Source organism: Ovis canadensis, chromosome 2 (assembly GCF_042477335.2).
Source record: "Ovis canadensis isolate MfBH-ARS-UI-01 breed Bighorn chromosome 2, ARS-UI_OviCan_v2, whole genome shotgun sequence".
Lineage (NCBI taxonomy): Eukaryota > Metazoa > Chordata > Mammalia > Artiodactyla > Bovidae > Ovis > Ovis canadensis.
The window spans coordinates 254,769,424-254,794,613 of NC_091246.1; the positions used below are offsets into that span (position 1 = coordinate 254,769,424).

The following is a 25,190-nucleotide window of genomic DNA, read 5'->3' on the forward strand; positions in this document are numbered from 1 at the left end:
CTGGGTCCTTAATCCACCTCGTCCTAGCCCAGACATTCAGGCCTAGAGAGGCTGGGGACCTGGTTCAAAGTCACACAGCAACGCAGCGCCGGTTGGGCCCAGAGCTCAGGCTCATTCCTTTGCGGGTCTTCCCGTCTGCGCCGCACTGCCTTCCCCTGGCTGCGAGGCTCTGGGCCTGCACTCCCTGGGCCTTCTGCAGTGGAGGCATTACTTGTCTTTTCAGTCTAGCCCCTATAATGACCAAGCCAGGGGGACATTTCAGTGAGTCCTTAGTTCAGCACTGACAGAGTGGCGACAGGCCAGGGGAAGGTGAGCTGCCTGCTGCTGAGCCTCAGCCATGTCCTGAGGGCGTTGAAAACAACAGCGATGTCTATCTGCTGAACAGCTGCTCTGTGTCCAGGACTTTGGCGCCGAGGCGGCGTTTACTGAGCACCGCCGAGCTCCAGCACGAGGTGGCCTAGCTATCATGAGCTCGGTCTATTCTCACAGCTATTCCAAGAGGGCATGCTATTATAGTCCCCATTTTACAGATGAGAAAACCAAGCTTAGCGTGGTCTACGGGACACCTGGCCGTTTCAATTATGCCATATTCTCCCAGGGGAGGGGCTCAGAAATCCCCCCACAAAACAACTAGTTCCCAAGCCAGACTTTCCTTCTCCAACCCTGCACTTTTAGCCCCAATCAGGCTTGGTAGCATTGCTCTCCCACTTGTGAGCTGATTCCCAAATGGGCTTGACTGCCGGTCACCTGCTGCTCTTTCCACATTGAGGGAGTGAGTGCCCGGCTGGTCCTCAGGACTACGTGGCGGGGAGTGGCCTCGGGAGACGAAACCGAAGCTTCCAGCGCTGCAGCTGAGGGCTGGCACGTGTGAGCCTCACGGGTACACGGTGCCCCAGTGTCTCAGGTGACCGTCCCTACGAAACCCAACCCCACAGAGGCAAGGACACTTGAGGACATTAGCGGGACGGGCAGCAGCCCGAAGCCTGGCAGAGGAGGGAGCTGCCAGGGGGCTGACGATGCCGCTGACGAGACTCCCACAAAACACAGTGGCCCCGGACGGGCGGCGCAGTGACGCTGTGAGGAGGCCGGCGGGGGACCAGGACTGATGGCAGAGTGACACTGTGAGGAGGCCGGCGCGGGCCCAGGACGGGCGGTGCAGTGACGCTGTGAGGAGGCCGGCGCGGGCCCAGGACGGGCGGTGTAGTAACACTGTTACGAGGCCAGCATGGGCCCAGGACGATGGTGTAGTAACACTGTGAGGAGGCCGGCGCGGGCCCAGGACGGCCGGCGCGTTAACACTGTGAGGACGCAGGGTCGGGCCTAGGACGGATGCTGTAGGGACACTGAGGAGGCCGGCGCGGCTTCCCTGGTCCTTCAGGGACAGAGTCTGTCTGCCGATGCAGTTGACATGCGTTCAGTCCCTGGGTTGTTGGGAAGATCTCCGGGAGGAGGAAATGGCAACCCACTCCAGTATGGTTGCCTGGGAAACCCACGGAGAGAGGAGGCTGGCAGACTACAGTCCGTGGTGTCACAGAGTCGGACCTGACTTAGCGACTAAACAACAAGAGCCACGAGGCAAGCGAGGGTGCCATAGGGCTGAGACTGGGCAGAAGATACCGAGTACATGGTGAATGACCAGGCTCGTCCTTCCGGGGTGCTGACGCTCTCTCACTGAAGAGATATTTCTCTAACTGCCACAAGTTCCAGATATTTAGGCTCCATGGGTCAGTAATAAAGGCCCCTCCTTTCCCCACCAAATTAGTAAACGGTTTTGAAGTTTGGCCAAAAAGAAAAAAAGACATTAATAAAGCAATTTACCATCAATTATCACCATCTTGTTAACATGTTAGCACCTAAAAAGTAGGCAAGGTGTAATCTCAAACTACCACACAATTGCAGTCATCTCACACGCTAATAAAGTAATACTCAAAAGTCTCCAAGCCAGGCTTCAGCAATACGTGAACCGGGAACTTCCAGATGTTTAAGCTTTTTTAAAAAGGCAGAGGAATCAGAGATCAAATTGCCAACATCCGCTGGATCATGGAAAAAGCAAGAGAATTCCAGAAAAACATCTATTTCTGTTTTATTGACTATGCCAAAGCCTTTGTGTGGATCACAATAAACTGTGGAAAATTCTGCAAGAGATGGGAATACCAGACCACCTGACCTGCCTCTTGAGAAATCTGTATGCAGGTCAGGAAGCAACAGTTAGAACTGGACCTGGAACAACAGACTGGTTCCAAATAGGAAAAGGAGTACATCAAGGCTGTATATTGTCACCCTGCTTATTTAACTTCTATGCAGAGTACATCATGAGAAACGCTGGGCTGGAAGAAGCACAAGCTGGAATCAAGATTTCCGGGAGAAATATCAATAACCTCAGATATGCTGATGACACCACCCTTATGGCAGAAAGTGAAGAGGAACTAAAAAGCCTCTTGATGAAAGTGAAAGAGGAGAGTGAAAAAGTTGGCTTAAAGCTCAACATTCAGAAAACGAAGATCATGGCATCCGGCCCCATCACTTCATGGGAAATAGATGGGGAAGCAGTGGAAAGAGTGTCAGACAGACTTTATTTTGGGGGGCTCTAGAATCACTGCGGATGGTGACTGCGGCCATGAAATTAAAAGATGCTAACTTCTTGGAAGAAAAGTTGTGACCAACCTAGATAGCATATTCAAAAGCAGAGACATTACTTTGCCGACTAAGGTCCATCTAGTCAAGGCTATGGTTTTTCCTGTGGTCATGTATGGATGTGAGAGTTGGACTGTGAAGAAGGCTGAGCACCGAAGAATTGATGCGTTTGAACTGTGGTGTTGGAGAAGACTCTTGAGAGTCCCTTGGACTGCAAGGAGATCCAACCAGTCCATTCTGAAGGAGATCAGCCCTGGGTGTTCTTTGGAAGGAATGATGCTAAAGCTGAAACTCCAGTACTTTGGTCACCAGATGGGAAGAGCTGACTCACTGGGAAAGACTCTGATGCCGGGAGGGATTGGGGGCAGTAGGAGAAGGGGACAACGGACGATGAGATGGCTGGATGGCATCACTGACTCGATGGACATGAGTTTGAGTAAACTCTGGAGTTGGTGATGGACAGGGAGGCCTGGCGTGCTACAATTCATGGGGTCGCAAAGAGCTCAGACGTGACTGAACTGAACTGAATCTCAAAACAGAAGACAGTCATTCACATGCAGAAATAAAACTTTATGAAAAACTCACCCCAACTGAACTTATGTTTCATTAGGGAGCCTGGTAAAAACTAGGTTTCCCTTGAGACCCATCCACTGGTCTATCTGACCCATCTAGGTCTTGTCTTCCCTCAGAGATCTGCCCCAGGATCATTTGGGGGTGGTGGCTCAGAGGCAAGAGTGCTTTTAATGACCCAGGATGGTGGGACTGTCCCCCAGGGAGGTATTGGTGTCCATCTCACCCTACTTCTGTCCTGAGTCCACACTGGGTAGAAAGAACCTTGGCCTCAGAGTGGACAGAAATACAATAGGTCTAAGTTCTGGCTCTCCCCACTCCAGCCACATTATGACCACCATTCTGCTGAGCCTCAGTTTCCTCTTCTGTAGAATGGGTTTCCAGTGTACTCTTGCACAGTGCTTATAGGAGTTCAGTGGGATGGGGCATCCCCAGGCCTGGCAGGGGCTAGGTGCTCAGGTAATGCTCTTTGCTTTTGTCCCTTCCTCTTGGGGCATGGGGCAGCCCATTTTCTCTCTGCCTGTGTGGTGCTGAAGAACCTTATGGTGCCTCAGTCTTCCTCCTGGTATTGAGAACAAAATCATGAGCCCTTGGTCAAATCAGGCTGTAGTTCTCAGTCCCAGTCTCGCCAAAAAGCTGTGATATGCCCTCTCCCTGTAGACCTCACTTTTTTTGGTGGGGGGGAGGGGGGACTGTGCCACTTGGCTTGTGGGGCTTTAGTTCCCCAACCAGAGATCAAACCCAGGCCCTTGGTCGTGAAAGCACAGAGTCCTATCACTGGGCCACCAGGGAGTCCCCTGGACCTCACTTTTTCGAGGCTATAAAGTGAGTTTTGACCTCATTGATCCCAGAGAGCCTCCGAGCCCCTGGGTAGGGCTGATTCGCAACGTCCTCGCTGTTAAGGGGATTCGAGGGGAAGATGGTGGAGAGAGGCATAGCTTCACCCTATTTGCCGAGGTCCTGCAAAGGGAGGAGCATGTGGACGTGACCCTGGAGGATTTTTTGCAACAACCTAAGGCCCTCGTTCCTTGCACCCCCTCCCAGACCCAGGATAACCACCCTCAGTGACTGTCGGGGACAGTCCCCTCCCTGCCACACCCCAAGCTGCCCCGTCAGCCAAGAAGTCCTGGCACCCCGCCACCATCCAGGGGCTGGCAGCCGCCAAAGCGCTCGTGCAGAAGCTGAGGCCGATGTCTTGATTCCCCGGGGCAGGCTGCCTTGAGCCCAGTCCTGGTGACATTTCCACTTAATCTGCCCCACACCCTGGGTGCCACCTGACACCTTGGGGCTATTCTAGGGAGCTGAGACAGGATTTGGAGCCTCTGGGAAATGTCTGGAGCCCAGAGGCCCTGAAACAGATGCCACCTCCCCCTCCTCAGGAAAGACAGAGGTGCTTCAGGAGGCAGAGCCCTGGGCGGGCCCGCAAGCCTGTTCCCATTCCCTCAGGAGCATCCCATTGGAATCCAGTTAAACTGGACCTTGAGGGAAGCTTTGAAAGGGAGAAGTCCTCGAGGAATGGCTTGTAACTTGGGGGAGTTTCCGAGGGAGGGCGGAGGGGTAAGGAGGCCGTTCCAACTGACCATGAAGTTTTGTCAAGAGTCACAGGAGAGAAGGTGTGGAGCCCCGTGCGACGTCAGGAGGTGGATGTTAAGGGAGCCGATTATGTGATTTTATGGGAAGTCAGTGAAATTTGTCCCAGTTGAATAAACCGAAAAAAAATAGTAGGCATATTATTTGGTATTATAGAGCTTGCCTCAGGCTGTGAGGGAACAGGCTAAACAAAGAAACCCTGGGTTTTTTTAGAAGCTGTTTGGTACTCTTTTTGATAAAATTGATAACAAAAATTTAATGTAAGAAATTCATAATGGGGAGTTCCCTGGCGTTCTGGGGGTCAGGACTTGGCGCACAGCGCAGGTTCCGTCCCTGGTCAGGGAACTAAGAGCTCGCAAGCCACGTGGTGCAGCCCAGAATAACGAAAAGTCCGTAACGGAGCACAGGGAAACGCTCCTGATTTCTCTCCTGCGGCCGCTGCTCTCATGGGCCACAGGAGCCGCGGTGCGGTGGCGCCTTGCAGCGCCACAGGGTCGCCAGGGTGGGGAGTTGGCCCCTCCTCTGGGAACGACCCCTAGAGGAGTGAGTCCTGGGTCTTGGAAGGCGGGCTTTGGTTTTGGAAACAACCCAGGATGGAGGTCAGCCTGAGACTGAGGAGGAAACAGCCAAGGGCAGGGGTCTGGAGTCTGAGACCCGAGGGCGACCCCTGGCTCTGCACTGTCTGGGCTGTTCGTGGTCACTGCCCTGCTGGGTGCCTCGCTTCCTCCTATTTATGGCAGGATGGCTGGGAGGGTGGTGACTGAAGGGGAAACACCCATGGCAAGTGCTCTGTCCACAAAGAACTGTACACCCAGGAGAGAAAAGCGAAGAGTGATTCCTGGAGAGGGCTGGGTCTGCAGCAGGTCCCCTGGGAGAAGCTTCAGGAAGGCTACCTCCCCAAGCAGCAGCATTCCCTGGGAGTGTCCCGCTGGAACGTCCGTGGCTGTCTGGGAGCCAGTATCAATACTGGTCCTTCTGAGCTTTCCATCTCTAGCAGTAGCTGGAGGGGCCTTCTTCTCGGCTTTCTCCCTAGAAGTCTTACCCCGAACCAGCCCCTCAGATCATCAGCCCAGTGTGCCGACCAGCGACATCTCCGAGTCTGAGTTTGCTTGCTTAGAAGGTGGAAACAGTAATATTTATCTCACAGGACTTCCCCTGGTTGCTCAGACAGTAAAGAATCCACCTGTCAATCCAGGTTTGATCTCTGGGTCAGGAAGATCCCCTGGAGAAGGGATAGGCTACCCACTCCGGTATTCTTGCCTGGAGAATCCCATGGACAGAGGAGGCTGTGGTGTACAGTCCATGGGGTCGCAGAGTTGGACACGAATGAACTAACCACACACATGAGACTGGGGGCTCCTTGGGAGCAGGCACTGGGGGCCAATTGCCCACGCTGCTCCCCATGGGTGAGGCCTAGAGCCCAGTTGATTCTCAGTAGTGATTTGGTGTGTGAATGGGATCAATGGGAGTTTATATAATTATTTCCTACAGCACCTAATGTGGGGCTGCAGAAGCGGGGAGACTGCCTCCCTCTCCCAAGGACTCAGTGCCCTTAGAACCCCCTTCCTACCTCCTTCCAGACCTGGAAGAGCCGCATTCAGGGTGAGGAGAGAATCGGGCTGTGGGCAAAGGGAGGCCCTCCATATAATCCCTGACCTAAGAGAGAGGAGGCACGCTGCCCCTCCAGGGAGACAGCTCGGCTGCCAGCGGGACCGACCAGAAACCTGGTTGTTCTCACCCAGCTCCGACCTCCGTCCAAGTCGTGCTCAGCCTAAGGCCGAGCCCACGGGCTGTCCGCAACCTGGACCCAGCTCGCCTCACTCCGCGTGTCGCTCCCACCTCCTTCCCAACAATTCCCCTGCCTCACCCTCTTTGTCTCCAACTCAGGGGGCCATGTTGCCCCCGGGGGACCTTTGGCAATATCTGGAGACCTTTTGGTTGTCTCAGCTCGGGGGATGTTACGGGCTTCCGGGGAGTAGAAGCCAGCAATGTGGCCAACACCCTGCAATGCACAGGGCAGACCCACAGCAGCAGCAGCAGCAGCAATCTGGCTCAAAGTGCCAGCAGTGCCCACCGTTGCAATTAAGGCAACTCATCTAATGGGAGAGCACCTCACTTTTCAGGTCGAGTGACCGGGGCTCAGAGAAGCTAAGCTGCCCAGCACCACACAGCTTACAAGGCGGAACCACGGTTCAAGCTCAGTCCTGTCTGATGCTGAACTTTGAGCTCATTTCACTGCCCCACGTAGTCCCCACAGCAGGCCTACGAACAGAGAAGGTCCCTCCCCCAGAGGAGAGACAGCGAGGACCCCATCCTGGATCCTCTGTCTGGCAGCTTGGCCTCTTGGGCACAGTCAGATCAAGAGGAGCTGACGATCCAGTTTCCCACCCAAAGTAAAACCCTCAGTCCTTCGAGGTGGAGTCTAGACCCCCGGGAGTTCTGGAAAAGAAGCCCACAATTGCACATGTGTGCACCCACCAGGACAGGACAGGAAGGCCGGTGGGGAGTCCCGTGAAAGTTTCCAAATCTGAGCTTTGATTCATACCAAATCTGAGCTTTGATTCACACCAAACGCGGTATATGCTTCAGATCTCCTCGTGTGACCCTGTGACCTTGTGCCCCGGGCACACGCCTTGACCTCTCTGAACTCCGAGATCTGGTGCGGCTCATCCCACCCACCACCCAGAGCTGTAGAGGAGCAGCAAGGGGGCGGGAGACCCCAGACCCACCTGACAGCCCCTTCCTGAGTTTCGCAGTCTGCACAGTGTCCGCTCGTGACTCCATCCAGCAGTGCGGTGTTGAGGCAGGGGGTTGGCTAGGGTGACCTCAGCACAGCTCTTCCCTCGGGTGAGCTGCACCCTAACCCCATAGGTCCCCCTCCTGCCCCCACCCCACCCTCTCTGGCCAGCCCAGCAGCTCACCCACATGTCTGTCCCCAGAGATCTCCCTGGATGTGGACGCAGACCGCGACGGCGTGGTGGAGAAGAACAACCCAAGAAAGGTACCTCACCCCCAGGGCAGGCGGCCCTGAATGGGGGGCTTCCGGGGCCAGAGCCCCAGGCTGGGGCCTGCAGGCAGCCACGGTCCTCCCAGCAAACTCCAACAACTCGCACTTTACAGATGAGAAGACAAGTTCCCAGACACACACACCATTGACAGAGCCCAGCTGGGAGCAAGCTCCTTAGAGGAACAGCCACGGAACGGGTTCCCAAGTCTCAGTGGCCCATCCAGAGGGTGGGGACACCCAGTTCATGCAGCTGGTGTGAAGGAGGGACGTTCTGCCACAGAGCAAGTGCCGCCAAAGCATTTGCTCTTATTGTTTGGCTTTTGGGGGTCTTTCTGGCTATCAGGAGCAGAAGATTCCAGTAATCATTCCCAATTCCCGATGTGTTCGCTAATGATGCACACACACCCTCTTCCCGGTTTTGTGTATCACTTATTTGTCCATTCGGGCTTCCCTGTGGCTCAGACGGTAAAGAATCCGCCTGCCGTGCGGGAGACCTGGGTTCGATCCCTGGGTTGGGAAGAGCCCCTGGAGGAGAGCATGCAACCCATGCCAGTATTCTTGCCTGGAGAATCCCATGGACGAAGGAGCCTGGCGGGCTCCAGTCAAGGGGTCACAGAGTCGGACACGACTGAGCACATTCGTCCACTCATCATTTCCTCTCCTCGATCCTACACTCCTCGCTCCCGTCCTGCTCCCCTGCAAAGGACCGCTCGAATGGTTTTAATGTGTCACTTTCCGTTCTTGTGATTCTTGCGAAACATGCGGTGTGGTTAGGGTGTGTGTATTTTTAACTTGTGCAGACGGCATTGCGTTCTCCACGTCGTTGTCCTCGCCCCCATTTTGCTTTGTTTTTAATCTATTTTTAATTGAAGGATAATGGCTTTACAGTAACGTGTTGGCTTCTGCCATACATCAGCACGAGTCAGCCACAGGTATAGATATATCCCCTCCCTCTTGAACCTCCCTCCCACCTCCCATCCCATCCCACCTCTCTAGCCCTGGTGTGAGTTCCCTGAGTCATACAGCAAAGCCCCACTGGCTGTCTAGTTTATACGTGGTAGTGTGACTCTCAACCCCATTTTTAAGTTCCGCTGGTCTCGCTCTGTGCACATCCTGGCTTCTATTTTCTGCTCTTCTAGCGCACTTAGATGTTTGCCATGGGCATACACCACTTTTATAATAACAACCTGTATGCTGGTTTAAATTATGTGGAGATGAATACTTTAAAAAGTAAGTAAATACAGCCCAGTGAGAAGCCTGGGGCCTGGCAGCCAGCTCCAAACTCTCCACGTACCTCTGGGGGTTCCTCGGGGCTGTAGGGGAGCCCGCTCCCCAAGGCTCCTGCTTGGGAGGGGCGTCCGCCCAGCCCTGCCTTCCTGAGGCCGAGTCAGCCCCACGGATCTGTGCTCAGCGTCTGCGGCCACACGACGGCAGGCCCCAGGGCAGCCCGAGGCATCCTGCTTCCCGGAGGAGCTGGGGGCTCACCCCGCCCCCTGTGGGCCTGGACTGGCCCTGACTTCCTTCATCTGGGCCAGAGTAGTTTAACGTGTTCTTCATTCATCTCATAAATATTTTTTACCTTTATAGAAGTATGGTTGATTTACAGTATTGTGTTAATTTCTGCTATACAGCAAAGTAACTCAGATCTACCTACATCTTCTTTTTCATGTTCTTTTCCATTACAGCTTATCACAGGATATGAACACAGCTCCCTGTGCTAAACGTAGGCCCTTGTTGTTTAGCCGTCCTGTATAATATACCAGTTTATGTTTGCAAATCCCAGACTCCCGGTCCTTCCCTCCCCACCACCTGGGCAACCACAAGTCGCTCTCTGGATCTGGGAGTCTGCTCTTGTTTCGTAGATGTGTTCATTTGTGTCGTAGTTCAGATTCCACATGTAAACGGTGTCACTGGTATTGTCTTTCTGTTTCTGACTTACTTCCCTTCGTATGACACTTTCTAAGTCATCCATGTTACTGCCATTCTTTTTGGTGGCTGAGTCATATTCCGTCGCGCGCACACTCCGCTCCCGTATTCTGTCGCGCGCGCGCACCGCACCCGTAGTCCGTCGCGCGCACGCTCCGCTCCCGTATTCTGTCGCGCGCGCGCACCGCACCCGTAGTCCGTCGCGCGCACGCTCCGCTCCCGTATTCTGTCGCGCGCACGCTCTACACCCATATTCCGTCGCGCGCACGCACCGCGCACATATTCCGTCGCGCGCACGCTCCACTCCCGTATTCTGTCGCGCGCACGCACCGCACCTATATTCCGTCGCGCGCACGCTCCACCCCCGTATTCCGTCGCGCGCACGCTCCACGCCCGTATTCCGTCGCGTGCACGCTCCACTCCCGTATTGTTGCGCACGCTCTACACCCATATTCCGTCGCGCGCACGCACCGCACACATATTCCGTCGCGCGCACGCTCCACTCCCGTATTCTGTCGCGCGCACGCACCGCACCTATATTCCGTCGCGTGCACGCTCTGCTACCGTATTCCGACGCGCGCACGCTCCACGCCCGTATTCTGTCGCGCGCGCGCACCGCACCCGTAGTCCGTCGCGCGCACGCTCCGCTCCGGTATTCTGTCGCGCGCACGCTCTACACCCATATTCCGTCGCGCGCACGCACCGCGCACATATTCCGTCGCGCGCACGCTCCACTCCCGTATTCTGTCGCGCGCACGCACCGCACCTATATTCCGTCGCGCGCACGCTCCACCCCCGTATTCCGTCGCGCGCACGCTCCACGCCCGTATTCCGTCGCGTGCACGCTCCACTCCCGTATTCTGTTGCGCACGCTCTACACCCATATTCCGTCGCGCGCACGCACCGCACACATATTCCGTCGCGCGCACGCTCCACTCCCGTATTCTGTCGCGCGCACGCACCGCACCTATATTCCGTCGCGTGCACGCTCTGCTACCGTATTCCGACGCGCGCACGCTCCACGCCCGTATTCTGTCGCGCGCACGCTCCACTCCCGTATTCTGACGCGCGCACGCTCCACGCCCGTATTCCGTCGCGTGCACGCTCCACTCCCGTATTCTGTCGCGCGCACGCACCGCACCTATATTCCGTCGCGCGCACGCTCCACGCCCGTATTCCGTCGCGCGCACGCTCCACGCCCGTATTCCGTCGCGCGCACGCTCCGCACCGTCTCCATTCGTCGTTGATGGACACGGAGGTTGTTTCCGTGTCTTGGCGACCGTGACTAGTGCTGCTGTGAACATGGTGGAGCGTATATCTTTTCATATTATGGTTTTGTCTGGGAATGTCTCCAAGTACGGGATTGCTGGATCATGCGGCGACTCTACTTCTCGTTATTTGAGGAACCTCCGCACTTTTCTCCACAGTGGAGAAAAGTTTTCATTCCCACCAACAGTTCCCTTTCATCCACACCCTCTCCTGCATTTATTATTTGCAGACTTTTAAATGATGGCCGTTCTAACCAGTGTGAGGTACCTCGTTGCTGTTTTGATTCGTCCCATAAGTATTTCAGCATCTCTCATGTTTCAGGACTGGGTCAGGCCTGGGGGAGGCCGGAGCAGGAGAGACAGCCCCTGCCGTCGGGCGCCTGCAGTCCAGGGGCGATGGGGGGCACGGTGAAGGAAGAGTGACTGGCGGCCGTTTCAGCACAGTTGTCCTGGGTCCGCCCCAGGAGGAATGCTTACAGTGTCGTAAGTGTGAACCCCAGGGAAAGCTGCCTTGGTCTGGAATATCAGAGAGGCTTCCAGGAGGAAGGAGGGGTTATGCTCTGGGCCCGGAAGGAGGGCTGGGCTTGGCCAGGAGAAGCGAGACAGGGCCGCTTTCCAGGCAGAGGGAGCAGCGCGCGAAGGCCCGAGCTTGGAGTCTTCTGGGAGCCGGGAGGCGGCCGGCGAGGGGGAGGCAGACGGAAAGAGAGGCCGAGGTGGGCAGGTCTCACGGGGCCCCTCAGCCCGCGGTGAGGGCCGGGAGCCTCATCGCGAGTCAACAGGGGGCCCCTGACAAGGCGTGAAGCAGGGAAGCAACGCGATCCGGTTGGAGTTTGTCCTAATACCGCTCTGGCTGCAGTCTTGAAAAGGGATCACCTTACAGGTCCCTCTTGGAGCACTCAGAGCAAGTTTGAAAATGGCCGGGTATCCGTTCACCCAAGAGCTCTGAGCCCCGCTGGGTGCCTCTTTTTCCCTCCAGTGCTGTTGAGGTATAATTGACATATATCAGCGTGTATGTTTAAGGTATGCAGCAGAATGGCTTTAGTTATTTGTTTAGACAGCATCGAGCCTTAGTGGCAGCACTCGGGATCTCCGTTACACCATGTGGGATCTTTCGTTACAGCGCGTGGACTCTCCAGCTGCGTGCGCGGGCTCAGTAGTTGCTCTGTGGCACACAGCCTAATGATTGGACTCACATACATCATGAAAGGGTCACCGCTCTCAGTTCAGTGTGAATCCATCCTCTCATGTGGATACAGAATTGCTGCTGCTCCATCACTCAGCCCTGCCCGACTCTTTGCGACCCCATGCGCTGCAGCACGCCAGGCCTCCCTGTCCTTCACCAGCTCCTGGCGTTTCCTCAAACGCATGTCCATTGTGTGGATGATGCCGTCCACCAGCTCATCCTCTGTCGCCCCCTTCTCCTCCTGCCCTCAGTCTTTAGAAATAGAAAACAAGAAAGTTTTCCTTCTGAGGAAAACACTTAAGATTTACTCTCTTCACAGCTTTCATTTATAATATATAGCAGTATTTGTCTCTGACTTATTCACTTAGGTTCATCCACGTTGTTGCAAATGGCAAGACTTCGTTTTTTTTGTAGCTGAGTACTATTCCACTGAGTGTGTACGCGTCGTCGTCATCCGTTCATTATTGACGGGCACTTAAAATTCCTTCCATATCTGGGCTGTTGCAAATAATAGTGCAAACATAGGAACACATATATCTCTTCTAATTTGTGTTTTTATTTTCTTCTGATAAAGACCCAAGAGTGGAATTTCTAGATCATATGGAAGTTCTATTTTTAATTCTTTGGAGGAATCGCCATACGTTTCCCTGTCGTAGCTGCACCAATTTATGTTCCTACCAGCGGTGCGCAGGGAACAGTGCCCAGTTCCCTTTATTCCACATCCTCGTCAGGGTTATTGTTTGTTGTCTTTTTTTGTGATAGCCGTTCTGACAGATGTGAGGCATTTCATTGTGGTTTTGATTTGTATTTCCCGGATGATTAGAGATGTTGAGCGTCTTTTCACGTATCTGTCCCCCTTTGTATATCTTCTTTGGAAAGAATGTCTACTCAGCTTCGCTGTCCATTTTTAAAATCAGGTTGTTTTTTGACCTTGAGTTGTATGAGTTCTTTGTGTATTTTGAGTATTAACCCCTGATCGGACATATCTGTTGCAAATACCTTTTCGAATTCAGCAAGCAGCTCTCTTATTTTGCTGACAGTTTCCTTTGCTGAGCACAAGCTTTTTAGTTCGATGTGATCCTGTTTGTTTCTGCTTGTGTTGCACTTGCCTGAGGAGATAGATCCAAAAACACTGTTACTAAGACTGATGTCAGAGAGCACACTGCTTGTGTTTTCTTCTAGAAGTCTAAGTCTTTATTCTACATTTATTGCTGTGTGTGGTGTTTGTAAGAAAGAAGCCCAGTTTGACTCTTTTGCACGTAGCTGTCCAGGTTTGCCCGACACGATCTGTTGAAGAAGCTGTCATTTCCCCTGTGCAGTCTTGCGTCCCTTGCTGTGGACGGGTGACCCGTGTAAGTGGGACCTCATTTCCGGGTTGAGGAAGCTGTCATTTCCCCTGTGCAGTCTTGCCTCCCTTGCTGTGGACGGGTGACCCGTGTAAGTGGGACCTCATTTCCGGGTTGAGGAAGCTGTCATTTCCCCTGTGCAGTCTTGCCTCCCTTGCTGTGGGCGGGTGGCCCGTGTAAGTGGGACCTCATTTCCGGCTCTCTGCTCTGCTCCGGTCATCTGCGTGTCTGTGTGTGTGCGCTCGCTGTGCTGGTCTGATCGCCGTAGCTTCGTGGCGTGGTCTACAGTCAGGCCTTGTCTTGCCGTCCCTCTGCCGTAGAGCCTGTCATAAAATGCCTGCCTGCCCGTTCCCTGGAGCCTGCCTCCCCCACCGACTCCAGGCACGCCAGATGGGGGGCTCGCACTGCCGAGCCAGCCTTCTGTGCCTGTCTCTCTGCCACCGTCCGTCCCCACCCCGGACCTGCCTTTGGTGCTGACCCTGGCTCTCCAGGCATCAGACGCAGGACTCATGTTTGCCAGGTCACAGCTGCCCCCGTGGCTGCTCTTGAGTCTCACCCTGGGCCGTCTCCCCAGTGTCCTGCGGGGTCTGCGCTGAGGTCGGGAACGTCTGCAGATGTAGAGACCACAGCGTTGCCCTCTCTCCTCGCCGACGCAGGCATCCTGGACCTGGGGCCCTGAGGGCCAGGGCGCCATCCTGCTGGTAAACTGTGACCGAGACACGCCCTGGTTGCCCCGGGAGGACTGCGGTGACGAGAAGGTCTACAGCAAAGAAGGTGTGTGGGGTCTGCACTCGGGGCTGCGAGGAGGGGCAGGGAGGGGCAGTGGGGACGCTCACGCCGAGTCTTGGGCAGAGCGGGAGGCCACTGTGACCTTGGCTCTCCTGAGGATTGGACTCGTATCCACTCTTGCTAAGAACAGCTGGCGAAACTATCATTACTGCTCGGTTGGATTGGAACCGCGCTTTTCACGAAGCTGCACATATGTTAAACCGGAGCAGAAGGGTGCTCCAGAAGTGTTACGGGAGGTCATCTGTGGTATTGGAGAGAGCAACTACTTTTACACTTTACTATAGTTTCCACAGTATATGCGTTTGGGGTTTGCTTTGTCCCACTTACGAAAGTAACAGGCCAACATTCCAGCCACAGTTCTCCTTTGTTTTTCTTTTTGAATTGAGATATGATTGACATAAGCAGTATGTAAGTTTAAGGCACACAGCATAGTGATTTGATTCCCGTACATCGTGGAGTGAGTATCACAAAAAGTTTGGTAAACATCCATCATCTCATATAGGTACACAATTAAAGAAATAGAAAAAAAATTCTCGAGAGGAGCCCTCTTAGGATAGACTCTCTCACCGACCTTCATGTGAGACACGCAGCAGTGTCTGTGAGATGAGCCGTGTTGTTCCCTCCCAAGTACTGTCATCCGGTCCCCCCGCGCCCCAGAGCCGTCCTCTCAGTCCCAACCTCCTCTTGCCTCCGCCCCCAGACCTGAAGGACATGTCCCAGATGATCCTGCGGACCAGAGGCCCCGAGCACCTCCCCGCCGGCTACGAGACCGTCCTCTACATCTCCATGTCGGACTCGGACAAAGTGGGCGTGTTCTGCGTGGAGAGTGAGTGTCCCCAGCCCACCCTCCAGCAGCTGCTGCCTCTCAGGGAGCATACTTCACCCTCTAAGGCTCCCCAGGGCCCCCTTAGTTGTCACGGGGGCAGGTGGCTTGAGCGGTCCAGGACTGGCCTCTTGGTAATGGGCCAACCATCATCCAGGGTCACTGCGGCCCTGTGAAGTCAGGGCCCCAAGGGCGCGACCTCTGCCCTCAAGGAGTCAGCGGTGACAGTCACAGGGCTGGAGGCGCACAGCGTGAGCCTGGGCAGAAAGGGCTTTGTTGAGTCATCCTTCGCAGACTCCTGTCACCTTCGTGACGCCTGAGGCAGGGACCCACCCTCTCCCCAGCCAGGTGTTTCTCGAAACTCGGACTTTCTGAAAATGAAAAACTGCCCCTTTTTTTTTTTTTGGCGAGCCAGGTCTTCATTGCAGCACGGGGGATCATTAGTTGCGGCCCGTGGGCTCGTGGGCTCACGTGGGCTCGTGGGCTCACGTGGGCTCATGCGGCCTCTGGTTCCCTGACCAGGGATCAATCCCGGGCCCCTGCAGTGGGGGCGTGGAGTCTCAGCCACTGGACCCGCCCCCCCGACTTTGAAAGAGCCCCTGATGATGCTGTGCGCACCCTCGAGGAGTAGACCCCTGCTCCTCTTGCCAAGGAGACAGGACGTCTGGGGCCCCCCCTGTGTGGGAAACATGCTTCTGTGAGGGGCTAATGCCCGCAGCTGCCCACTCTGTCTCATGCCTTCTGTGGTTGGCTGTTGAGCCCCGCCGTGGGATCCCTGGGTCAGCACCCTGCCCTCAGGGAGGGGACAGTCTGTGAGGGAGACGTCACAGGGAGCTTGACGAGGCAAGGACACAGAGCAAGTAGTAGGGGACAGCAGGTAGAGGCGGGAGCCACCGGCCTCAAGGGTTGGGGGGGGTCTCCAAGCGGGCGACGTCTGAGTCGAGACCCAAACCAGCCATGAGAAGTGCTGAGTGCTCAGTCGTGTCCAGCTCTCTGCAACCCCGTGGACTGCAGCCCACCAGGCTCCTCCGTCCATGGGGATTTCCCAGGCAACAATACTGGAGAGGTTTACCATGCCCTCCTCCAGGGGATCTTCCCAACCCAGGGAGTGAGCCCAGGTCTCCCGACAATGAGAAAGAATCAGCCATCCCTGAGCTGAGGGAGGAGTGTCACAAGCAGAGGGAACCGGTCTGGAGCGCTGGGGAGCAGACAGCAGACCGCAGCACGGGTTGTGCTGGAGTCAAGGTCAGCGGACTGGGCAGGGGCCAGGGCAGAGAGAGGGCTTGGATTGACTCTAAGTGCAGCCGAAAGCCATTAGAGGCTTTTAAGCAAGCTACTGTCAGGCTCTGATTTATGTGTTAAAAAGCTCTCTCAGCAAAATAGTCCGTGATTTGCCATGGTGTGGGGTGGAGCTGCCCTTCGTGCCTGTCTCTCCGGGAGCCTGGGGTCTCCTAGCTCTGGAACCCACCTCACAGAACAGGCCCACTCAGAACCGGGGCAGGTCCTGGTGACCCTGAGCCCTCACCTCCAGGAGGGGTTCTGCCAGGACCGCAGTGGACAGCTGCCACCTGAAGCCCGACCTCCTGCTGATCCGCCCCGGGATCGGGCAGTGACCGCCGCGGGCTGGAAGGTCCCAGTCAGGCCGGCTCCACTGCCCCAGGGGGCCCGAGCCGTTGCTATTTACCCCATCCAGGCCAGGGTTACCACAGTGGGTGGGGCTGCTGGCCGGGCAGGAGGGGTACGGGCAGCCCCCGAGGTCACATTGTGACACTCAGCCTGCTGCTACCAGTGGCCCCCGGCCTTGACCTGGAGGCCTTTCCGAGGGTGGCGGTAGGCTGAGGTCTGGCTCGTGATTACGTCCGTCCCCTGCCCAGCCTTCCGAGCTGGGCCCCGAGCAGACAGGAGCCACCACTGGGAGCGCTTTGCTGCGCCACCATCCCCAGGCTGTGTTATCAGGTTGCCATCCTGCAGAGGGGCACGGCCTCACTGACACAGCGATGAGCCCAGGAGAGTCCGTCTCCCCCAGAACCGAAGCCCCAGGTGAACACTCGGCACCGAGGAGCAGGCTGAGAGGGATTCATCGGTGGCACGGTTTCCTTTTCTTCCTTTTGTGCGACACCTTGAGGTCTCTGTCAAACACCAAGTGCACTGTGGATGAGGCTGTGCGGTGTTACACGAATGTCACGTGTCACTCACGTACCCAACGGCCAGGGGCCGGGCTGGGGGCTCAGAGACCCTGAGAGGCCGTTCTGGAGCCCAGGGGGTTCAGATCCCAGGTGTGGGCAAGTCTCCTCAGCAGGCCAGGCCTTGGGTACCTCGTGTGGGATGTCACTCGTGGCTAAGGAGAGGCCTGACTGTCCCCTTGGCAACAGAGATCAAATAAGAAACATGTCAGCACTCAGCAGCCGGTCCATGGAACGCTCTCCGTGGATGACAACTGGTTCTTTCAGGGGGCTGTTATTGTGATCGTTAATTATAGTCATTGACATGGACAGGCGTCCCCAATGCTGTTAGGAAGACCCAGGAATGTGTACCCCAGCCTCAGATTCTGCCCTTGGATCTCAGAGGTCAGCACCTCACCTTTCTCTACAGGGCTGCAGTGACCAGCTTGTCCCAGTTTGCCCAGGACTTTCCTGGTTTTTGCACTAAATATCCCTCATTCTGAAAAGCCCCTCAATCTCAGGCAAACCAGGACAGTTGATCACACTATCAGAGTCTCCTTGGAGGTGGAATGACTCCACACTGACCGGAAGGGTGATGCCCCGTGCCAGCCCCTCCTGGGGCTAAGGAGAGGTCAGGGTGGCTGGCGGGGCCAGCCCGAGGCGCGTGGGCCGCGCCGTAGAGGGGCATTGTTGGTTCCTGCAGGGGGAGCTGGCCACGCGGAGGCGGGCCTGCGTCCAGCTGGGGATGGGAGACGGGGGAAGGAGGCTCCGGGGACAGCGGCTGATTGTTCCCACCGAGCGATCGATCTGCCCCGAGCTGGCCTGAGATACTGTGGGCCACACACAGGAAAGACCACACTCAGGTGGGCCAGAACGCGTCCGTGTACCCCACCCGGCTCCCCTGCCAGAGCCCCACCCTCCCAGGCCCCGGGGGAGCCCACACGCAGCCCTGAGCCGTGGGAAATTTCCGGAGCTTTCTGGAAAGACAAGTCAGCTTCGTGGCCTGAGACCGCTTTCCCAGCATCAGTTCAAGTGCAGCCTGGGACTCGTGGTCATGGGAGGCCCTGGGTCCCTGAAGGAGAGTTTTTTTAATGAGGCAGAGCCCTCTGGACCTCCTCGGTGGTTGGGACACAGGGCGCGTGTCTTTTCCGCGTAAGAAGGATGCCGCCTTTCGCACTGACCTGTGACAAACCCCTTGGGACACGCAGTCTTGGTCTGCCTTCCTCATTTCTTGGGCCCCCCCACAGAAAGGGAGGTGAGGTGTTAGTTCTTTGCCTTCTATTCCTAAACCATCCCCCGAGAAGGTCGTGAGTTTTTCACGATAGGGTCTGCCGATACATTCACAGGTTCTCATAACAGTAATACCAGCGGGTCCCAGCTGTGTTACTGGTCATTACCCTTGGTTACCAAGCTTACCTCAGTTCCTGATTTCATCTTGCAAGCACCTTATGGCATAAGTGTTATTGCCTCCCATTTAACAGATGAATAAACTGAGACTCGGGAAGGTTAAGTGAATTCCCTGGGGTTTTGCAGCTTGAAAGCCAGAGAGGTGCTTGAACCCGCATCTCTGACCCTGGAAGTCGTAACCACTAAGGCAACCCGCCCTCAGAGAGCTGAGTTTATAACCGAGACCTGACTGAGCGCCGTGTCTTGTGTGAGGCGCCATCCTGAGCTCCAGCTCCGCTGGCTTCTCGGTTCACTTTGTGACTTTCGACTGAGCGCCCAGTCCATGCTGTTCTAGCTACACATTGCAGCCCTCGGGCGCCTGCTCATTAACCGTTCCCTTTGTTGTTGACGACAGTCCTAAGCTGAGCCTGACTCTGCCCTTCCAGCTCTGCAGGGCATAAAGAAGCTTCTTCTGGGACTGCATAGGGTCCTACCTCCGCACGTTTGGCAATGCAAGTATCGCGTCTCCTCGCTGCCCACCTCTGCCACCCCCAAGGGCATCTCAAAGGCTGCCTTCCTCCGCTCAGACGCCTCCCACCCTGCCCCCTTCCTCTGCCTCCCAGTAACCCTCCAGCTCACTCACCGCAGAGCTCTCCTGTGATGCTCCCTCATCTGTGCCATCTTATCATCAGCTGCGCCTTGCGAGGGGCCACTTCTTGACCCTCTCTGTCTCCCCCAGAGGTCCTTGCCCATGTCAGAGAGCAGTAACTGTATATGTGCTCTGAATTGGCCTGAAAGTGCTCCCGTACGGAGTGACATGGGAGCATGGTGCATTCGGCAGATTTTATCAAACACAACCTGCGCTGGGCCCGGCTGGGCCTGTCTCAGCCATCATGCAAGTGACAGGCTCTGGGGGCCAACAGCTGAACACTGAGGTCATGCCCGTTTAACGGCTGGGACGAGGGAGGACGGGGGTGCAGACGCTGCAGACAGATGCCTGGCTTGGTCTCTGGGGATCTGGGCGCAGTGCAGGAGCCTGAAGGAGGGAGACAAGCCTTCTGAGCAGAGGGAACAGTGCTGCGAGGAGCCAAGAGATCTCAGTGGGCTAGGAGTGTGGGGAAACCGGCCTTTCCTCCCAGCTGCAATCGTGTGCAACCAGGAAAGAAAAATGCACAGCGAGAGACCCACATGCTGATACAGCTTCCACTGTACGGAGGGGAACTGAGGGCATAAGTAGGTGTTTTCTTTATATAAAGGGGAGGAGAGGTCAGGGTTCAGAATTAGGGATTTGAGTCCCAGCTCAGCTACGTACTGGCTATATGGCACCAGACAAGCCATTGTCCCTTCTGGGACTCAGTCTCCTCCTCTGTAAAATGGGAACAGTAACTCCCTTCTCCCTTCTTCGCTATCACTGGCTCAGCTTCTCTCATCTGTCTCCTTCCTGGGGAGAGCTCACTCACTTTATAGCCGAGGCAGCGGGAAGCCAGGGAGGGCGTCTGGCCCGGGGCCACAGGGCTAGGGCCCAGCAGGGCTGGGACGGTGACCAGGCCGCGGCCCTTCCAGCAGCGTTTGCCGCTTGTGCTGTCCCTGTGTCCAGAGGACAAGGACTCTGCTGTCGCGCCCCCATCGGTGAGCCCGCCCCATGGTTGGCTGGGGGAGCGGGGCCTGACGGGGGTCCTTCTTCTTCCAGACCCCTTTTTCGGCCAGCGTTACGTCCACATCCTGGGCCGGCGGAAGCTCTACCACGTGGTCAAGTACACAGGCGGCTCCGAGGAGCTGCTGTTCTTCGTGGAAGGCCTGCGTTTTCCCGACGAGGGCTTCTCGGGCCTGGTCTCCATCCACGTCAGCCTTCTGGAGTACATGGCCGAGGTGGGGGCCTCCGCCGGGAGGGGCTCCGGGGGCCGGAGGGGCTCCCCTTGGAGGAAGTCCAGGTTTGGAGACCTAAGTGCTCCCACCACCCGCACGCATCCGCCAGGGCCTCCGAGCCCCACCCTGGGGGTCCTCCTCACTGTACCTCTTCCCCAGGATGCTCTTCGGGTGTTCCTCTGACCTCACGCCTGTCCCCAGGTCTGCCTGCTCCCTGGAGAGTATGTGTGTGTGTCTGTGAGTGTGCTCAGTCACTCAGTTGTGTCTGGCTCTTTGCGACCCCGTGGACTGTAGCAAGGTGCCCAGAGCAGAAACAGGAAGGCTGAGTCTGGCTCGATTATCACGTGAGCTGCCTTTAGGAAGAAAACTTTGATGCAACGAGATCAGACGTTAGTTGAGGAGCCAGGCCCCTCTGTGCGATCTCCCAGACAAGAATATCTGGAGTGGGTTACCATTTCCTTCTCCAGGGGATCTTCCTGACCCAGGGATCCAGCTTGCGGCTCCTACGTTGGCAGGCGGGCTCTTTACCGCTGAGCCACTGGGAAGCCCCCGTCCCTGTCCAGGGTGGGTGTAGTTCAGGCACCCACTGGTTGGCATGAGGAGCAAACTAAGCCTCCCGCATGTGCCCTGCTCTTCCCTCCCTAACGGGCCCTGCACCCTCGCCATGGGAGCTGCCAAACCCTGAATCCCAGTCCTGACCCACGTCCCCCCGCTGCAGCCGGATGTCTCGCGCGTGTGCGCTCCTGGTTTGCAGAAACTGAGCAAGGAGGCGAGTACCTGCCCCCAAGGGGAGCAGTGCCCCCAGCCAAGGCTGCGTCCCACTCGTAAGGCCGTCTCACCAAAACGGCAGTCCCGGAGCCCTGGCTCTCAGGCCTCCCTTCAGTCAGATAGAGGGAGGGCTCGGCTGACCCCTCAGACACGGGCTTGCTCCTCTGCTTCGCCTCTAGACCACTTCAAGGTGAGACGTGTGGGCTCCGCCGCAGGTGAAGCTGGTCCTCGGGGTTATGAGAAGGAGCTCGAGTCAGACTGCCCGGTCTGAGCCCACAAGACACTGGGCAAGTGAACTGACCCCGTGTGCCTTGGTTTCCCCGCCTGGAAAATAGAAATGACAAATGCCTCTGCTTCCTGGCGTGATTGTGAGCATCGGTGCTTGTAGGAACTCATTCACAACGTGCTCTCGAGTCCCTGGGAGGAGGGAAAGGCAGGAAAACGGAGATAACGAGACGGGGCGGGGAGGGGCTGCTCCTGCAAGCCCAGTGCCTGCAGCAGCCTGGCCATCAGGGTCTCGGAGCGGCCCCTCCAACGGACACCAGCAGAAGGCAGACCCGTGCGGGAAGGGCCGCCTCCATGCTCCCCACCAAGGGCAGGACACGGCTTCCTGTAGCTTTCCAAAGCCAGCCATGCAAAGAAATCTTATCTCATCTTCCCTCAGGTTCCGGACAAGCTTCCCGAACCTTTCCTTAAAGAAAAATCTGGACAGAGCAAAATTTCTCCCAGTAACGTTAAAATGTTCACATGTAGAAAAGAGCAAGGTACCCAGAGCAAAAACCGAGGAAGGCCGGGTCTGACTCAGTCATCATGTGAGCCGATTTCAGGAAAAGAACTCTAATGCAACAGGATCAGATAGCGGTTGAGATTGGGCTCAACAGCCAGACTGTCCGGGTTTAAATACAGGCTCACCCACTTACTGATCGCTTGACCTTGGACAGCTATGTACAGTTTGTGAGTCAGAGATCTATGATTCGGTTTTCCCATCTATAAAACAAAGATTAAAATAGTATGTAGCCCTGAGTATGGCAGAAGTGAAATCTCACCTGTCAAAATGGGACCTGGCATACGGTAAGTGCTCAATAATGTACTACTGCTGGGAAAGATTGGGGGCAGGAGGAGAAGGGGAAGCAGAGGATGAGACGGCTGGATGGCATCACGGACTCGATGGACGTGAGTGTGAGTGAACTCCGGGAGTTGGTGATGGACAGGGAGGCCCGGCGTGCTGCGATTCATGGGGTCACAGAGTCGGACACGACTGAGCGCCTGGACAGCAGTTGCTGGTCTCACCTACTTGTTAGACAGGAGTGGTAAGCACCCTGACAGGACCTCCTGACCTCTTCTCTCCCACGCCCAGGGGATCCCTCTGACGCCCATCTTCACGGACACCGTGACGTTCCGCGTCGCTCCGTGGATCATGACCCCCAACACGCTGCCTCCCGTGTCGGTGTATGTGTGCTGGTAAGCGGAGGGCCCAGTGCACACAGGCAGAGAGGCCAGAGCCGAGGCTTCGGGCGCGGAGAGACTGGGCTCGTGCTTGGTACTTCTCAGCCGTGCGACCTGGAGCAACTAGCTTGACTTCTCGGTGCCTCTGTTTCTCTGAGTGGTGACGTCACAGAGTCTCTGCGAGGGTTAAGTGGGATGAAGCAGGCAAAGCATTCATGAAGGTCCTGGTGCAGAGTTTTTTGCGCTCTAAAAATGATAGCTGCGTTTTCTTTCACGTACCTTGGGCCCTTACCACATACTTGGGAGCCTTCCTCTGTGGTGGATATTCAGTTCATCTTATTCACCCAGCAGCTTTTCACTGAGCGTGTTATGTGCTAGAGAGCCCCCGTGTGACGAGAAGCAGGCGAAAGAAGTGCCTGCAGGCGATGCTGGCCACACGCCCCTGTGTCCTGAGCCCATCCCCTGCCTCCGGGTTAGGTTAGCTGTTCCTTGGAAATCTGGGAGTCAGAGGTGGCGGGCTTGGGGGAGGCAGGATGAGAATTCCCCTCCTCGCTTTGTTTGTTCATGACTGGCAGACACTGCAGGAAGGGCTGAGTTTGCGCGGCCCTTGACTCAGCAGGCTCTGCACAGGTGAGCACAGAGGGGCTTCAGCTGCCCAGCACGCCGGGCCCCGGGGCCTGCCGCCGCGCCTCCGCCGTGGCGGGCCTGTGCCTCCTCACGCTCCCCCGTGCTCTCCCCCTCTTGCCCGCGCTTCTCAGCATGAAGGACAACTACCTGTTCCTGAAAGAGGTGAAGAACCTGGTGGAAAAAACCAACTGCGAGCTGAAGGTCTGCTTCCAGTACATGAACCGGGGAGACCGCTGGGTCCAGGTGAGGCCCCGGGCCGGGAGGGCGCGGCTCAGGACTCGGCAGAGGCGGCTGAGGGCCTGCACCCCGGCGGCAGCTGCTCCGCGCGGGCGACTCCTGCCAGACCACGTGTGCGTGCGCACCGGGACATAGATGCGCCAGGCGGCCCGCTGCAGCCTCTCAGAGGAGCGGACGGCTGGAGCAGCCGGGACGTCCGCCCGTGGGGAGGGGCGACCGCGTGGCCGGCGGCCTCTCTGTGGAGCGCCCCACAGCAGCCAGGAAGGAGCCAGTCTGTGAATACAGCACGGCTCTCAGGTTCAGGCGCTCCTCGCAGGGAGGTGTACGCAGGATGTTGCCGGTGTTTAAAGCGGGGTCAGTGTGAGTGCAGGCACGCTGGGGACGTGCAGAGACTGAGGAAGGCTGTATGGGAAGGAAGCCTTGTGTGCGCGGGGACGGGGGAGGTGGCTGGAGGCCCCTGGAGGCCCCCTGGGCGCACTGGATGGCTCTTCCCGCTGTCCCCGCAGGATGAAATCGAGTTTGGCTACATCGAGGCCCCGCACAAAGGCTTCCCCGTGGTGCTGGACTCCCCCAGAGACGGAAACCTGAAGGACTTCCCGGTGAAGCAGCTCCTGGTGAGAGGCTGAGGGCTGTCTTCCAGGATGGGGTCGGGGCGCAGCCCTGGGGCTGCAGGGCAGAGCAGTGAGGCCTCGGGCACCCCTCTGTCCCCAGGAGTCTCAGGAAGAACCCCGGAGCGGGTTGCCGTTCCTTCTCCAGGGGATCTTCCCGACCCAGGGATCGAACCCGGGTCTCCTGCGTTGCAGGTGGACTCTTTACCGTCCGAGACACCTGGGAAGCCCTTGGCAAGTTAGTCCGCTGTTTCCGTCTTCTCATCTGCAGAATGGGTCATTGGAATAGTAGCCTCCGACATCCCTTCCTGCTCTCATCACTGATACTGCGGGAGGCAGAGGCCTGCCCCTGCCCCCACCCCCAACTTGCAGCAAAATACATTTCAGGGAGGGAACTTATAAGCCGTTGTTGAAAAGCATGGTTCCAACTTCAAAGCTCATTAAGGCTGTGATTTTTCAGTTCATGGGTTTTTTAAAAAAGCAATCTAACCCTTGATCCTAGAGGTCATCACCACTCTCTTTTTATGCCCTCAACAACCAATTGAATGAGGACAGAACCAAAATCAGTCTTCTTTGTACTGACCTTCTGCCCTGAACAGGCAGGGAGAGCTTGGATGGAGCATAAAAGGTAGGTTGGGGATCTTTCCCAAAGTAACATGCAGGACGGCCTCCCACGAGACATCAGAGCTGCTCAGAGGCGGCCCTTTCCAAGTCTGCACCTGCCGCTTGAGAGCGTTCACTGACCTCATCCCCGCATCGCGGGGAGATGGCAGAGCCAGCGCTGTGAGCACTCAGCTCCGGAACGCCAGATGGAGCTGGCCTCAAGTCCCAGTTCCACCCCTTAGCAGCAGTGCGACCTTGGGCAAGCAACTTAACCTCCTCAAGCCTCAGTATGCTCATCTGTGAAACGAGGATCACAATGGTATCCATCTCACAGACTTGTTGTGAAGATTG

At 56.5% G+C, this 25,190-nt stretch overlaps 1 protein-coding gene across 2 annotated transcripts in view; it reads left to right on the forward strand.

Moving 5' to 3' along the window:
- PADI2 (peptidyl arginine deiminase 2) overlaps window positions 1-25,190 on the forward strand; it is a 54,955-nt gene that overhangs the window by 18,665 nt on the left and 11,100 nt on the right. For both annotated transcript variants that reach the window (XR_011254148.1, XM_069575164.1), the window contains exons 4-10: window positions 7,734-7,795; window positions 14,181-14,298; window positions 15,014-15,139; window positions 20,375-20,553; window positions 22,676-22,779; window positions 23,523-23,634; window positions 24,135-24,242. Coding sequence is in view for 1 of the 2 variants with exons in the window: in XM_069575164.1 (XP_069431265.1) it covers window positions 7,734-7,795; window positions 14,181-14,298; window positions 15,014-15,139; window positions 20,375-20,553; window positions 22,676-22,779; window positions 23,523-23,634; window positions 24,135-24,242 (809 nt within the window). In the remaining variant the exon portion in view is untranslated. The remainder of the gene's footprint in view (window positions 1-7,733; window positions 7,796-14,180; window positions 14,299-15,013; window positions 15,140-20,374; window positions 20,554-22,675; window positions 22,780-23,522; window positions 23,635-24,134; window positions 24,243-25,190) is intronic.